The 16,024-nt window shown below is 42.4% G+C and overlaps 1 protein-coding gene across 3 annotated transcripts in view; it reads right to left on the bottom strand.

The window, feature by feature from the left end:
- Positions 1–15,505, bottom strand: part of LOC129783150 (E3 ubiquitin-protein ligase UHRF2-like) — a 169,526-nt gene extending 154,021 nt beyond the window's left edge. For all 3 annotated transcript variants that reach the window (XM_055792986.1, XM_055792985.1, XM_055792982.1), the window contains exon 1: positions 14,945–15,505. In XM_055792986.1, the coding sequence (XP_055648961.1) occupies positions 14,945–15,097 (153 nt within the window). In that variant the 5' untranslated portion in view covers positions 15,098–15,505. The remainder of the gene's footprint in view (positions 1–14,944) is intronic.
- Positions 15,506–16,024: the final 519 nt, after the last annotated feature.

Genomic DNA, 16,024 nt, shown 5'->3' on the forward strand with positions numbered 1-16,024 from the left:
CACAGAGAGGCCCCAGGCGCACTCTGCAGCCCGAGATCTGGGAAGTGGCATCCTCCCACCCCACCCCAACTCTGTTTGGATCAAGGCCTCCAGTGTGCCAAGGGCATTATCACCAGTCAGTGCTAGGGAGCGTGCCCTGCTTTATGTTGAGACCATCACTGCGCAATCTCCAAGCAGCTCCATGCAGTCCTCAGCGTCCCCTCTGCACCACAGCCGTGTTGTTAGTATCTGCTGCTCTCTGTGAGCCGGATCCTCCCTAATGAGGAGTCAGCCTTTCTGTGTGCAAACTGCCGTGCAAACTGAGAGCAGCCCCTGCAGCATCCCAGGTGCTTTGCGCCACAAACTGCCCCTGCTAGTGAGTGGCTGCACCTCTGTTTGCAGTGTTCTGGGCTGCTGCACTCCCTAAGGAGCAACTAAATAACAAAATCATTGCATGCTTTGTAGAGGCTAGGAATTTCTATGTGTTTGGAAGATGTCATCTTTTTTTTTTGTACTTGTAGATGCTCAGTATACTGAAAGAGTGATGACAGATGCACCAGGTGTAGCTGTTTATTGGTGGTGCATCAATCAAAAGATATTAATGAGGCCCTAAGTTTTAGAAGCATGCTAAACAGGAAGAAAAAATGGGAGTGACATTTACTAAGGTAACTTGACTGTTTTCTAAATTACTGGAGTTAGAAGAGCTAGTGAAATAAAAAAAATACGTTATTCTTGCTCTAAAGCAAGTTACTCTTGCTTTAGTACATATTCTAATATCCCTTTAGAGAGTCATTATTGACTTATATGAAATACAGCTTGACTAATTATTTGCCTGTCAACTTCATAAATGTAAATAATGAACTGGCGACAAATGTTCTTAAAAATATCATGTAAGATTATTTACCAAATGTATATCTTTTAGTTTAATACTTTGCCTAGGCACCCTCATTTTGGGGGAGCTGTCTTTGAGCAAAGTTTTTCTCAATCTGCTATCTAAATTGTTGTTGGATTGAATGTCCTATCAAGCTGATTGGGGGACTTGCTGTTCACCCATTCCCCAAAGCTGTTTCAGAGGCAAATTGCAGTACTTCTTTTGATGAAAATTGCCAGGTTTTTAGGTTGAATACTTAATTTGTCTGAAGGATGATTTGTGACTCATTTCAGTAATGCTTTCATGAATTCTGGTGATGTAGGAAATGACTACTGGGAAGAAGAATTTTTTCATAAGTAATATTGTGTTCAGCAAGGATTTAAAGCATCTATTCTATTAATTTCCTTTGAATGTGCACAGATTGTCCTTGTTTGTTCATATATAGACCTGGGGCTATATCCTGAATTTTCTGTATCTGACATTCCTTTAGTACAACTTGGAAAGTTGGAGCAGACCAGAAGGTGTTATCTTAATTGCAGAGGGAAGGGTATGCTGGAGAAAGTGGTACTATGTTGTGGGTATAGCTGCTTCCTTGCAGTAGCTGGCTATGAGAATGTAACCTTACTCGTTACGAGCCCCTTGTAATGTTAACTTGAGTATAGTGTGTGTACTTCAAGAAACCACACCTTCTTGTAGCTTTTCTCTCCTCCTATAACAAAGTAGAGCACCTCAAGTACTGATTGTCTTCCAACTTATGTTATTCTTTTAAATCTTAATGAAGCAATAACGATGGGTAGGGATATACAAATAAGTTACTGTTAAATCGGGTAGCGTAATAACTTGAGCATGTAATTTATTTTTTGATAATTTTCAGGTTTTTGTCCCCAAAGATGGGCGCTGTTGCAGATTAATTGACTTGCTCTGAGTTTGCACATTTGCTGATATTCTAGGAACTTGGTTTTTTGCTCATACCAGAAACAGATATTCTTGCCCTGAGTATCATTACTGGTGAATACCACACAGTGCTTTACACCTTTTAAATCATTAGAGAAGCATGCTTGCAGCAGTCTCCTCTCTGGTGTTCTACTTGCAGATTTAAATGTGGCATTACTAGCCATAGAATAGTCTATAGCTATAGAATACTCCTGTAAAGAAGACTGATTTTTAAAAAAAAAATATTACTTGGGCAGAGAATAGAACACTAATTCATTGTAAAATGATATTTTAAGATAACTCTGTGACAATTGGCCTAAGAATCTGCTAAACATTGAGTTACTGTTATTTAAAGGTGGATGTGCCACGTGAAGGAATGGATGATTTTGTGTATGGTGGTGGGTGCATGGGTTTCCCCATCCTTCTGCGTTACCCACCAAGTACACCCAGGTCCTCGAGCAAAGACAATCCCACAAATGGGTTTTCCTTTTCCCATGGGAGGAGCAACCCACACTGCCTTTCCCAGCCACTTCCCTATGTGCACTACAGGGGTCTTATCTCCTCCCACCATATGTAGGGGCTGTATTTGGGCAGGACTAGGTCAGTTATCAGATCCTCTGGTGTTAACTAGCCAAAGTAGCTTCTAATTTTACATCCCAGTGCTTCTGTGCCCCAGCGCCCAATGCTCTCAACACAGTCTTTAACAGTCCATGATATCATTCAATCTTTCTAGAGGTTTGTGGGTGATAGGGGATGTGATACACCCAGTCAAGGCTGTGTTTCTTGGCCCAGGAGTCTATGAGGTTGTTTTGGAAATGAGTCCCATTGTCTGACTCGATTCTTTCTGGGGTGTCCTGTTGCCACAGAACTGGCCTTTCAAGGCCCAGGATGGTGTTTTGAGCAGTGGCATGGTTTACAGTGTATGTTTCTAGCCACCCAGTAGTTGCTTCCACGCAGCACTTGCCTTGGCAAGTTTGTGGCAGTATAGGCAATTGACATATTGATATGCCAGCCACCGCCCGCTATTCCAGGGACGCTTTACTCATGTGGCTTGCTTCATTGCGGTACGTGTTTTGCATTCATGGGTGACCTGTGTGATGGCCTCAACAGTCAGGTCCACCCCTCAATCACAAGCTCATCTGTACATTGCACCCCTCCCTAGATATCCTGATGTGTCATAGGCCCTCCAAGCTATGAATAGCTCACTCTTACTTTCTCAGCCCAGGTTCACCTGAGTCACTCCAATTCTGGCAGCCTGGTCTACCTGCTTGTTGTTTTGATGTTCCTCAGTGATGCGGTTCTTGGGCATGTGAGCATCTACACAAAGGAAGGCGAGAAGATTTCTAGATAGAGATAACAACAGTTAAATAGGGAAAGCAAAAGCCACATGCACAAGCAAAGCAAAAAGGGGAATTTATTCACTACTTCCCATTGGCAGGCAGATGTCCTGCCACTTCCTGGAAAACAGGGCCTCAGCATGTGTAATGGTTGCTCGGGAAGAAAAATGTCATAACCACAAACCTGTGGAGAGCCCATGCTGGAGCAGTCTTTTCCTGAAGGACTGTAGTCTATGGAGAGGACCCACGCTGGAGCAGGGGAAAAGCATGAGGAGGAAGGAGCAGCAGAGACTGACCGCAACCCTATGTTCCCCATCTCCCCCCTGTGCTGCTCAGGGTGGGAGGAGATAGAATAATTGGGAACAAAAAGAGTGAGCCTGGGAAGAAGGGGGAGCAGGGGGAAGGTGTTTTAGTTTTTGTCTTTGTTTTTCACCATCCTACTCTATTTTAATTGGCAGTAAAATAAATTAATTTTCCCAGAGTCGAGTCTGTTTTGGCCACAACAGTAACTGGTAAATGATCTCCCTGTCCTTATCTCAACCCATGAGCTTTTTTATCTTATTTTCTCCCCCCATCCTGTTGAGGAGAGGGAGTGAGAGAGTCTGGCAGCCAGCCAAGGTGAACCCACCACCAAATGTAATCTCTCTTGCTCATTACTTTCAGATCTTGGCTTAGATGGATAAGGAACTGGCAGGATGGCTGCATCCAAAGAGTTATAGTCAACAGCTCAATGTCCAAAAGGAAAACAGTAACGAGTGGTGTTCCTCAGGGGTCTGTACTGGGACCAATACTATTTAATATCTTCATCCATGACATAGTGAGACTGAGTGCACCCTCAGCATGTTTGCAGATGACACCAAGCTGAGTGATGCAGTTGATTCACTAGGGGGAAGGGATGTCATCCAGAGGGACCTTGACAGGCTTGAGAAATTACCCATATTGGATAATCTCATTTTGTAGGAGTACCTTGGGGGCAGTGTCAAAGCAGAACTTCTTAACTGGGCTCTGTCCAAGCTGACTCCTATAGAATCACTGAAAGTGTCTCTGCACTGGGATACCCAGTGTTGCAGATTTCAGGAGGGTTCATATACTCAGATGCAATGCTGGCAACATTTTGTGTATTCTCAAATAAGTTTACCCCTGAGCCGGAAATGGTTTCCTGTAGAAAGATAAAGCCAATTGGGAATTTGAAGCCACAGGGAGGTTTTCTAGTTTTACCCTATTTATTTCTTTGCAAACTTGCTGTGTTGTCTGTTAGAACAAAATGGAGAAGCAATCATAAAAGTACGGACCCTTGAGGGACATCACTCGTTACTGGTTTCCACTTGGACACTGAGCCATTGAATATAACTCTTTGGATGCGGCCATCCAGCCAGTTCCTTATCCATCTAAGAGTCCATCCATCAAACCCACCTCTCTCCGATTTAGTGACAAAGATGTTGTGGGGGAATACGTCAAAGGCCTTACAGAACTCCAGGTAGATGACATCAGTAGCTCTTCCCTTGTCCACCGATGCAGTCACTCCATCGTAGAAGGCCACCAGACTAGTCTGACATGATTTGCCCTTGGGGAAGCAATGTTGGCTGTCCCTAATCACATCTCTGTTTTCCATATGCTTCATCATAACTTCCAGGAGGATCTGTTACATCATTTTGACCAGGCACAGAGGTGCGGCTGACTGGTCGGTAGTTCCCAGGGCCTACATTTTTAAAATGGGTGTGATGTTTCCCTTTTCTCCAGTCACTGGGGACTTCACCTGACATGACTTTTCAAATATCGTGGGGAATGGCTTGGCAACTACATCAGCCAATTCCCTCAGGACCCCGGGATGTATCTCGTCACGTCCCATGGACTTGTGTATGTTCAGGTTCCTCAGGTGGCCTTGAACCTGATCTTCCCCCATGATGGGTGGGACTTCATTCCCCCAGTGCCTGCCTTGAGATTCAGGGACCCGAAAGATGTGGGAAGAGTCGGGGAAAACTGAGGCAAAAAAATTGTTGAGTACCTCTGCCTTCTCCATGTCAGTTGTCACGAGATATCCTGTCCTATTTATTGGGGAGTGGGGATCGGGGTGTGTACAATTTCTTTTGTCTTCCTTTTCTGGCCAACGTACCTGTAGAAGCCCTTCTTGTTATTCTTCACATCCCTTGGAGAGACCTTGATTAAGAAATTGTCCTCAACACACTCCAAGAGTCTCCTGGACCGCTTACAGCTTGCTGTGCTGCTCTTCCAGCATACGTCAGGGTGATTGAAGTCCCCCAGCAGGATCAGAGCCTGCGAGCGTGATGCTTCCCATAGTTGAAGTAAGAACGCTTTGTCAACAGGCTCCCCTTGATCAGGCGGCCTGTAGTAAACACCAGCCACAAGGTTTCCTTTGTTGGCTTGGGCCCTAATTTTTACCCGTAAGCTCTCAACCTGTTTGTTGCTGTTTTTCAAAGACAGCTCTGTGCCGTCATTCCATTCCTTTACATAGAGGGCAAACCCCCCACCCCTCATTCCCTGCCTTTCCCTTCTGAACAGTTTATAGCCATGGATTCCAGCGCTCCAGTCGTGCAATTCGTCCCACCACATTTCAGTGGTAACAATCAGATCATAGCTTTCTAGCCGCACAGAGGCTTCCAGCTCCTCCTGCTTGTTAGCCATGCTGCGTGCATTGGTATTGAGGCACTTCAGCTGGGCTACCTACCTTGTCACCTTTTTAGCGGGACAAGCCCTAATTCCTTTGAGGCGTTTCCCTGTTTGTTCCTAATACATCAAAAGCCCGTGGCTCTTCTCTGTTCCTCAAAACCGCATCCATCCCCTTCCCCTGCTAAGTCTAGTTTAAAGCGCTCTGTATCATTGGCTGCCTTTAAGCTTAAAGTGTCCATATTGATTTACCAATTAAAATTATTTTCATAACAGAGTTACAGATTAGAAAGGCTTTGATTAACATTCTTCTACTGAATGCCTTAGTTTTTCTTTGAACCCCTCTGCTATTGTCTACATCTTTAGTTCATCAGGTATAAATAGGATGGTATATAAAATAACTGTGATATAGTCCTCAAGGGTTTATACTCATAATTATTTGCCTTTATTCTCTACAAGGCTGGGAAGTCTATTGTCCAAGTGTGAGCATCACAGTACAGAAAGATGCATTTGGGAGGAACGATCACAGGAGACTTCTTTCTGGCTCTAATGTTTTTTCGGCTTGAATAACATGGCTTCTTTGTTATCTTAGTAGCTAGTCTCAAGAAGTAGCTGCAGATGGGGAAACCTCAATAACATCTGTGTCTCAACTGCATTTTCAGGAGGAGGAAGTTGCAATTCACTTTAAAGCTAGAACTAACTGAAATGCCTAAGGTTACATAGGGACGTTTTCCTGAGGTTTCCTTCTAGAAATACCTGCTCCTTATGTTCAAAATTAGTCAACAGAGTGACTTAAAACAAGGCAGAGCTTTCATTTTTTTATTATAATTTTACTTTTTTAAAAGGTATACTTTTAATACTGTGGGAGTTGAGAATAAAGATTTAACTTGGATGCCAGGTTTTTACATGGGGGGGGGGGGGGGGGGGGAGTTTGATTTTTTTTATATGGTTTTTTTTTCTTTCAAGGAAGCATGTGAAAAGTAAGAAAAAATAAGCTCACTATGATATGTACTTTATTCATTATATTCTTACCTTTCACCCTCTATCTCTCAGTAAATTTGTTAGTTTAGGAATTGCTTTTGTTTATACTTCAAATTACCTAATGATTGATTCAGTTAAGATACTGATAATTAAATTAATTCATGTTGTTTTGTTTATAGATGCTGGTGTTTGAGTGTAGTAGGAATAAATATCCATCTCTGTCACTGTCTTGCTGCTTGATTAAGGCTATAAATTAAACCATACGCATCTGTAGCAAATTAAGCTGTCCTCATTTTAAAAAACTGTAAACACATAATACAGCCCCTGAAGCAATTCAGCCTTATAAATTTATCCCAGAAAAATGAGTTTTATAATTGTTCTATCTATGTATCAGTACAGAGGCTGCTTATTAAACATTTTGGAAATGCACAATTCTCTTGTATGCATCACAGTGTGGTAAAACAAGTTTATTCATGCCCTGAGGTTGGCCACTATGTCAATGTGTTATCTTTTGGGCTCAGTTTTTCTGGGGTTTTTTTTGGTGTGGGGTTTTTTGGGGTTTTTTTGTTTGTTTAAGGGACATTTAGATGGTCTTTATAAGGTAAATTCTCTTCTTTATGTAAAAAAAATTAGAATAAAAGGATGCTTTGCAAATAAAGTAAAACTAAAAATACATCTGTGAAATATTCCTGTTAAAATATTATTTCCAAAATGAGCATGAAAAGTAGTTCCCCCAATTTGATTTTACAGTAATTGAACTTATTCAGAGCATTTTTAGAATTTACTTTAAATTTTTCATCTTAGAGTTCTCTTCCATATGCCTTCTTCACTTGGTATGACTCCATAACAGTTCTATTGCAATAATGTTTTCTTATACTTGATGTGCAACGAACAAATGTGTTCCTTAAGTGGGGTGGGGGGGGGTTACTACTTTTTTTATTCCAGTTAATATTTCAAAGAAAATAACTGTTTATACACTACAGTAGTTAAAAGAATGACTGCGTAACTGAAGCAATGTATACCTCAGTGGTTTAACTCTAATCACAGGAAAACCCCTGTACTGTTGGAGTAATATGCATGTAATTAGTTGAAGGCTTGAGAAAATCTGTGAGGATAATGAATGAATGAAACATGCTCTACAACAGAGTAGTTTCATAACTTACTACCAGCACTATTGTGAGCACAGAAAGGAGAAGAGTCACGAGATACTCCCATTTCTTACAGTCAAAAAAATGATGGAAGCACCAGACTCGATTGGTTATGATAGCAGCCTTGTTAGACTTGGAGAGCCCATTTCCCTCCCCCCTCCTTTCTCAAATATCAAAGGATTCATCAGCAGTGCAGGTCAAAAAGAATCAGGGTTAAGTAATAATTCTAATTTGGAAGTCCAGGGAAATCTTAAAATCTGGTTGTGGGCTAATATTTTAAGTATACATGCTTATTTTAGTCATAAGGAAAAATTACCTGAAGAAAAAGTTCAGTGGAAAGAGAGATTAAGCTAATTTGCAGGTAAAAAAAAAAAAAATCAGACTCAACTTTAAATTCTATTTTATTTTACAAATTGTGTTCATAACAGATCTTATTAAGATTAGAAGAATAAAATGCTTGAAGCACAACACTTTAATGACCGAACATTGCTCTAACTTACCCAAGCCCAAACCAGTTGAAATTAACAGTGTAGAAGTTTTTCACTGACAGTTAAATAGTTTAGCCAGTTTTCCTTTCTGTTCTTAACCAGGATCATAGGAAATAAATATTCATTATCAAATTTTCCTTTTAGATAAATGAATTGGTGGATGCCCGTGATGTCAGCATTGGAGCCTGGTTTGAAGCTCATATAGAAAATGTTACTCGAGCAACAAAAGGACAAAAGAACGGTAAAGCTCAAGTAAAGAGTGGCAATTCTTACAAAAGGACTAATGGAAACTTAAGTCAAGATCATTCTAGAGAGAATGCAAATTATTTGGACAGTACACCATCCACATCTTACTCAGACTGCATGGACACCGATGAAGAAGCTATTTATCATATCAAGTATGATGAGTAAGTGCTTCTGATATTATTTTGAGGACATCATATGTTATGATTTGGTGTGTATAAACAAATAATTTTGTTGAAGAAACTTGGAATCAAAGAGAGCAAGTTCAATATTGCAACCAAGGAAATAAATATTTAAAAGCCATAACGTCTTTCAGTCAGATATAATGAATATCCTGAGGGTGGTTGTTTTTTTTCTTTTATTCACAAATTCCTGTGAAGTATTAACTTTATCTTGACTTTATGAAACTTGGAATCCCTATCTCCAAGGAAAGGAAACTATGCATTGGATTTTTCTGTACTTGTTTTGCTATGTAAAATATAAGTTAATATTTTCTTTAAAAACTACTCTACTCATATTCACTTCCTTCCATTGAAGTCTAAACAAGTGTTTCATGGGAGCAAATTCTGGTGCTTGAATTGTTTAAATTTTGTTTTAAAAGTAATATTTATGCATGAGATGACAGGTCTGTGTTTCACATAGAGGTTTCTTGTAGAGAATCTGGTGACTGGGAACATAAAACTAGTTTTGAGCTGGAGTGAGGGTACAAAGGCATTTTTTATTTTTTAAATCTGTGGTACAAGCAAATTTCAGAACCTATGACAGATGTGCTAGAGTAGAGGCTTTGTACAGTAAACTCAGTGGGATTTGCAGGGATTTCTCATCACCAGCTTTTGCACTGATGTATTCACATAAATCAGATCCTATTTTTTAAATGATGCCTTCATTTGCTGAAGCAGCTAACTAAGCCTCTAAACTAATGGCATCAATGAGAATTTTTTATTACAGAGATCAACAAAAATATTGCACTTTGGCATGTGAGATTAAAGGTAAAGGAACATACATTTACTTTACACAGAAGCATATTCAGTATTATTCTGGTTGAGGATAAAAAAAATTTGAAAACTTGAAGTATTGATTTCAAGTTTTGTTGGTTTTAATAATTCACCCTTGATCTCAACATGAAGCCCTCCACTGCCATAGATCTAATTCTCCAGACCAAGCATCCTAGTACAGGTCTATTTCTCCTAGCTGTCTTCAAACCCCAAAGATCCCACAGGTCTCCACTTAGAAAGAAACAGCTCTAGATCTCCATTTTTCTCCCTGTTTTCCCATCAGTATTGACAATGATCAGTTCAAGAGCAAGTTGAATGCTCTCCAACATAATATATCTCACACCTCTGTAGTTGAGAACCTTAATCAGCTTTATTTATACTGGAGCATGACTGTGCTTTTCTTTGGGGGTGGGGGGGTGGGGGGGGTGGAGATCATGCTAAGAGGTCCTACGAACCTCCTTGTAGGTATTGAAAGGCTGCTATTAGCTGCCACCACCACCGTCCCCCATCAAGCTTTTCCTTCACCTGACTGAACAAGCCTTCCCCAGCCTCTCCTCACAGAGCACATCTTGACAGCCCTCCACTGGGCTAATGCCAGCTTGTCAGCATCTTCCTTGCATTAAGGGACCTAAACCAGACATAATATTTTAGATATGATCTAACAAGCACTGAGTAAAGGGAAATAGTCACTTCCCTCAAACTATTGCCTATGCTCCTGTTGACACAGCCCAGAATGCTGTTGGCCGCCTTTGCTGCCAGGGCACACTGCTGGCTCGTGTTCAGCTTGCTGTCTAGCAGGACCCCCACGTCCTTTTCTGCAGCGCTGCTACCCAACCAGTCACTCCTCAGCCTGTATTGTCACATAATGGGTTGACCCTGTCCAGCAGCCAAGTACCCACACAGCTGCTCACTCACTCCCCTCTCCTACAGGACAGGGAGAAAGTAGAAGGTGAGTGTCACATGAAAGGGTGGGGGGAAATCCTCTCAACCCCAGGTGTTTGATCTGTCTATTAGCGCCCCAGGAAAGCCAAGACCCTTGTGCCCAACCAGTCTGTCAGCGTCACGTTACAGGGACCTTTCACTGAACAGTCCCACTGGATCGGAGGGCAATTCTACTGCCTTGTTCAGGGAAACATGCCAATAGCATCAGGGGGACCCCTCAGCAGGTCTTCCCACTTTGTTTAAATGTGTTACCACTGCTGGCAACCACTAGCACCCACAAAGGACTCACACTAACAGTTTATGGAATAACACTATTATAAAATCGTGACAAGTTAAGATTCATGATTGCCGGTGATAGGGACTGTCTGCAAGAACAAACTTGAAATTATATGTAACCAAACTACATACAACTAAATTATAATCACTAATAACAGCTAGTGTGAGTTAGTTATTTAGCACGCATAAGACAAACTTGTTACCCAATAGGCATCCCTATGGGGGAGAAGACAGGTTCAATCTGTTGACTGATCCCAGAAGTTACGATGGAGTCTTCCCTAACTTCCCCCCTCATTCATTCAATTTTATACTCTTCTTTACTCTCAGGTGGAGCTTAAGCGAGTCTAGTTATACATTCTTTCATTATTGATTGGTGTAAACTTCTCTCGCTTTCATTTAAAGACATAGTTTATAAGAAATACAAAGTGCATGCTCGGTGAGGGGTGGTCGTGCCTTACAGATGGGTAACTTTGGGATGGAGGTGTGTGTTAGTATTATAACGAGATTATAATGAGCAAGGTTCATCTAGAGGAGAATAGTTTCACCACAGTTGTTGGCCCAGCAACAGACATCATCTCATATATTTTCCATTTGACAGATGCTATGCAGCTTATTGGCTGTATGGTATCATCAAGTTCCCAGTCCTGCAGGGAGTACAGCAGAGCCTGGAGAGGTGTCTCCACTCCACCCTCCATTGCTCCTCTAGGATAGCAGGTTGTGTTGCCTAGGGAACCATGGTGGAGTAGATTCCATGCATGCCAACCATCTGAGAAAGTGGCAACTGTATTTTTCCCTAAAAAGGTTGTTATAATACTACAACTTCTATTAGGTCCCAGTTTTCTATAGTTTCCACCCTCCAAGTGATTTTCCCACGGTGAGAAAACTTGTGCATCGAGATACAGTTTAAAAGGTGAAGCAAAAGCTGTGCACACAAGCCAAGCAAAAAGAAGAATTCATTCACTAACTCCCATCAGCAGGCAGATATCCAACCACTTCTTGGAAAGCAGGGCTGCAGTACAAATAAAGGTTGCTTGGGAAGACAAATGTCATAACCACAAACATCCCCCACCCCTTCCTCCTCTTCCCCTGAGCTTTTATTGCCCAGCACAATGTCATGTGGCATGGAATATCCCTTTGGTCAGTTTGGCTCAGCTGTCCCAGCAGTGTCTCCTCCAAACTGCTTGCACACACCCAGCCTACTTGCTGCAGGTACAGAGCGGGAAACAGAAGATCTTGATGCTGTGCAATTAACACTCAGCAATAGCCAAAACACCTGTGTGTTATCAACACTGCTTTGGTCACAAAACCAAAGTACAATACCATACAAGCCTGCTATGAAGAAAGTTAACTCCATCCCAGCCAGATCATGTACAGGGGGGGTTAAGTCCATCTCAGGACTAACCCCTCACAGTTTATTCCTTTAGCACAAAGCATTGCTTTCTGTTTCCATTACACCTGTACATCTCCATCACATCCCTGAGACTCTTACAGCAGTGGTTTACATATCGCTCTGCTAGTATTTCCTCTACATCCAGTTTTAAATGTATGGGAGCAATCCTCAGTTTCCCCCTTCTAGTTGCAAGTACCATGAGAACAGCTACCAGATCAACCAAACCTAAATCAAGGAAGTTTTAGAACTCATTATGAAGATTAAAAAAAAAAAAAAAAAGTCAAACTTAATGAAGACTCTACAACTCTAGCTAGCTTTACTGATGATCCCAACTGTGCCCTAAACTATCACCCATCCATGCAGACTAGTTCAGCTATAAGATCTTGTTATTCCACTTTTGAAATTAAAACATGCCATACTAACGTAATGGCTGAAATACAGATAACTAATTTGTTTGACCTCTGACAGTCTACTTCGAGAATCAGAAGTCAGGCTCATTTTCTCTACTTCTCAAGTAAACTGTTTTCCACAAATAGCCAGAGAAGAGACCTTGTGCACTCACAAAAGTAGAAGCACGCTAAGCAGGATTTAATTAATATCAGCCTGTTTTAAACTCAAACACAATTATATAGCATAATTAGTAAACATGTAAGTATTATTGTACCCAGGAAGAACAGTATTGCATTGGTAGTAACAGACCACATGCTTTATGTGAACTGCAAGATCACACAGAGGCTTGTTATCAACTTGGTATGAGAACTAGCTGAGTGAACCAGAGCTTGGCATTAGGTGTCTACTACTGGGAAATTAGTCCCTGCCTCTGGTGCCCCACACACCCCCAGCACTGGGCAGTACATAGACCAGGGACAGAAGCCAAAGGCTAAGAACTGTCTGTCTAGAAACCCAAACATCTTACAGAACTACAAGATCAGAAATGGGGAGGGGAGGGATGACAGACAACAGTCAAGTCACCTACTTCTGTTCCAGCTTCTCTTGTCAGAGCTCTGGAGCCTGATCACCTTATGACTAAGACCACTGAGGATTACATGCTATCAACTTCATGGTACTGCATACTCACAACTGACTTACACGCACAATATGTTTGTTAAGAACTGCCTGCTTTAAATATGTAGTAATAAGTAAAAAGTTAGACATTACCACAAAATGTGGTTAATGTACATCAGCCTAGTCAAATTTTGTTTTAAACTGAATTATCAAGCTTCTAAACACTCCCATTAGTGATCTGTGATGAGATCCTTAACAATATACAAGAACACATACATATGCTGACTCACACTTCAAGACCGATGCTGTTTGTATCCGACTTCATCTGAGCAGCATGGGTTTGTCTGCAGCCATCTGCTTTGACATACCCTCACAAAACCTGGCCCTTATGTGCCTTGTTGGGCAGTAACAAGATTGTGCAAAACATAACCAACATGACACAAAACCTATTTGTTTCCTTCTGGTTTTAAGTACATTTCAGAGTGCAAGTTCACACTCTGGTCATGAATGATCACCTCTTAGTGATAGCAAACTGTTATTTCTCACAGTTATTCTTGTTCATACAGGTATGTGCTTCATTTGTTACAGGACAGAAATCTTGCCCCATCTTACATTGCTCAGCTTAAGCTAGCATTGCTATGCTCATTTATAGTAAAAAGTCTCATCTTAAGAGTCAAGCTCCCTAAAAATACAACACATCAGATACTCCTTTTTCCCCCCTAACATAATACTTACGCCTCACTCTAATACTCAAACACTGTACATATTTATTTAAAGCAGCTTAAAAGACATTACACCTTTCATCAGCAAAAATACAGCCCAAGACAATCTCTTTGGATAGAGATGTGCCCCACACTGATAAGGTGAGAAAATATCACAGAAAAAAACTTTTAACCAGTGATCTCCACTATCATTGGAACCAGGTGTAGATTAAGCACTTCTTGAGATATCACCTACAACTGACATCCTTCTCTGTAAAAAGCTGTTTGCAGCACCTAAAAGGACTAGAATGCTAAACTCATGCACAACTTCAATACAAGGGCACTCGGGAGTGCAAGGAGATGCAGGCTGCCGCTGTGCCTGGGCATAGTCCAAAGCCCACCTCCAGGAAGGATTCTAATGAGACCTCTGTCTGTCCTCTTCTGGTGGATGGAAAGAGTTCAGAGTCCACAGTCCCTGAAAACCCTTAGTCTGTGATGTGGCACCTAGGCCTTGGAAACCACTTGCAACGCACACACAGAAAATGTTTTCCTTATACCCAGATGGGGCATCGAGAGGGCAGGAACCCAAGGAAAACACCTGCATTCTCTTGCCTGGTCAAAAAAGTAAAGCAAGGGATTTCCTCCCCTTCATACCCCATTGTCTGCTCTGTCACTATAGGTGCGATAAACTGAAGGAGCCTCCCTCGGTTGGGGGGGGGGGGGGGGCGAGAAAAACACAAAGGGACCTCATTAGTACCTGCTCACTACTGTGGGGAGTGGGGAGGAAAAGTATAGAAAGAAACCAGAGTTGGGTCCAGAGCCTTTTGTCACGCCAGGCAGCTTGTCTTCCCTCCTTGCCCCTCAACACCTCCTAGGCTCAGCGAGGGGAGAGAAAACCAAAACAAGAGATCCCAGTATGGGAGGGGATAAGGAGCTTTGCATGCAGTCACAGAGAACAGAACATCAGAAGGGGAAGATGACATAAAAGAGAAGCTCCCCTCCATCCCTACCCACTAGGTCTCCACCTCACCTGCTTGCCCCTGTAGAAGAGGCGCTGGCGGTCAGGGCTCACACAGAAGGTCTTCTGGATCTTCTCCCGCAAACATTCAATCTTGGTGAGACGGCTCAGATCATCAATAGTATGGGTCTCAGTGCCGTCTATGGTACGAACTTGGATCCACATGGTGTGCGTCTTTCACGAGCTCAGCCACCCACGGTGAAGGAGAAGTCTTGCTCTCCAAGCGTGTGATAACGGAAGACAGGACAGATTCCCTCACTTCTTTGTTCAGCTCAATGGAAGCAGGTTTTTTGAATCCCGCCGAACAGGCACAAGCCTCCCCGCCCGCAGGCCTCGCTCAGAAATGCGCAGAGAGGTAAAGGAGACCTGACCCAATCCTCATCTACTCCCCAAGTGTACTCCGTAATCACACAAACAGAACCATAAGCTCTCCAAGCCAGCACAACACGAAGCAAAGACTGGCGGGAATCGCCACAGGCAGGTCTAACGAACACCACCGAGAGCCATCACCAACCCTCAGAGAGCGTTTACTAGCCGCTACCGCTCTCGTACAGTGGTCACGGCGCCAATAGTGATCTCGCGAGAGCCCTCAGCCGTAAAGAGACAACATTGAGAAGGCGGGGGCGGATAGATAGCATCGTCACCTCTCCTTCCGCATTCGGCTTTACACAAAGTCACGCCCAGCTCAGCCCCACTCTTCGAGCGTTCTCTGGCTGTCATCTTTTTTTTCCTTCTTGCTCAGTAGTTGTATCAAGGCCAGGGTGGGCTGGGGTGCAGTTTAGCGCACACGTAAAGAAGCGGCCATTATCGTTCCTATGGGAGGCAAGCGGGAGCGTCTTCTCGTTCCCTCACAGGGCACAGTGTCTCTAGTCTCAGGCCTGCAAATTATACTAATGACATAGGAAGTGACTTTTTTCTTCCACCTTTACCTTTCAGACACACACAGAGTCAGGACTCGGCATGTCAGGTGTCACAGTGACACAAAAGCATGGACCTGAGATGGCATAAATAAAAGGCAAGTAAAAATGCTTTGCATCCACTGATGAAATTTAGGCCCCAATGTTTCCCAGTACAAAAGTGCCATCAAAACCT

Source organism: Falco peregrinus, chromosome W (assembly GCF_023634155.1).
Source record: "Falco peregrinus isolate bFalPer1 chromosome W, bFalPer1.pri, whole genome shotgun sequence".
In the NCBI taxonomy this organism is placed as follows: Eukaryota; Metazoa; Chordata; class Aves; order Falconiformes; family Falconidae; genus Falco; species Falco peregrinus.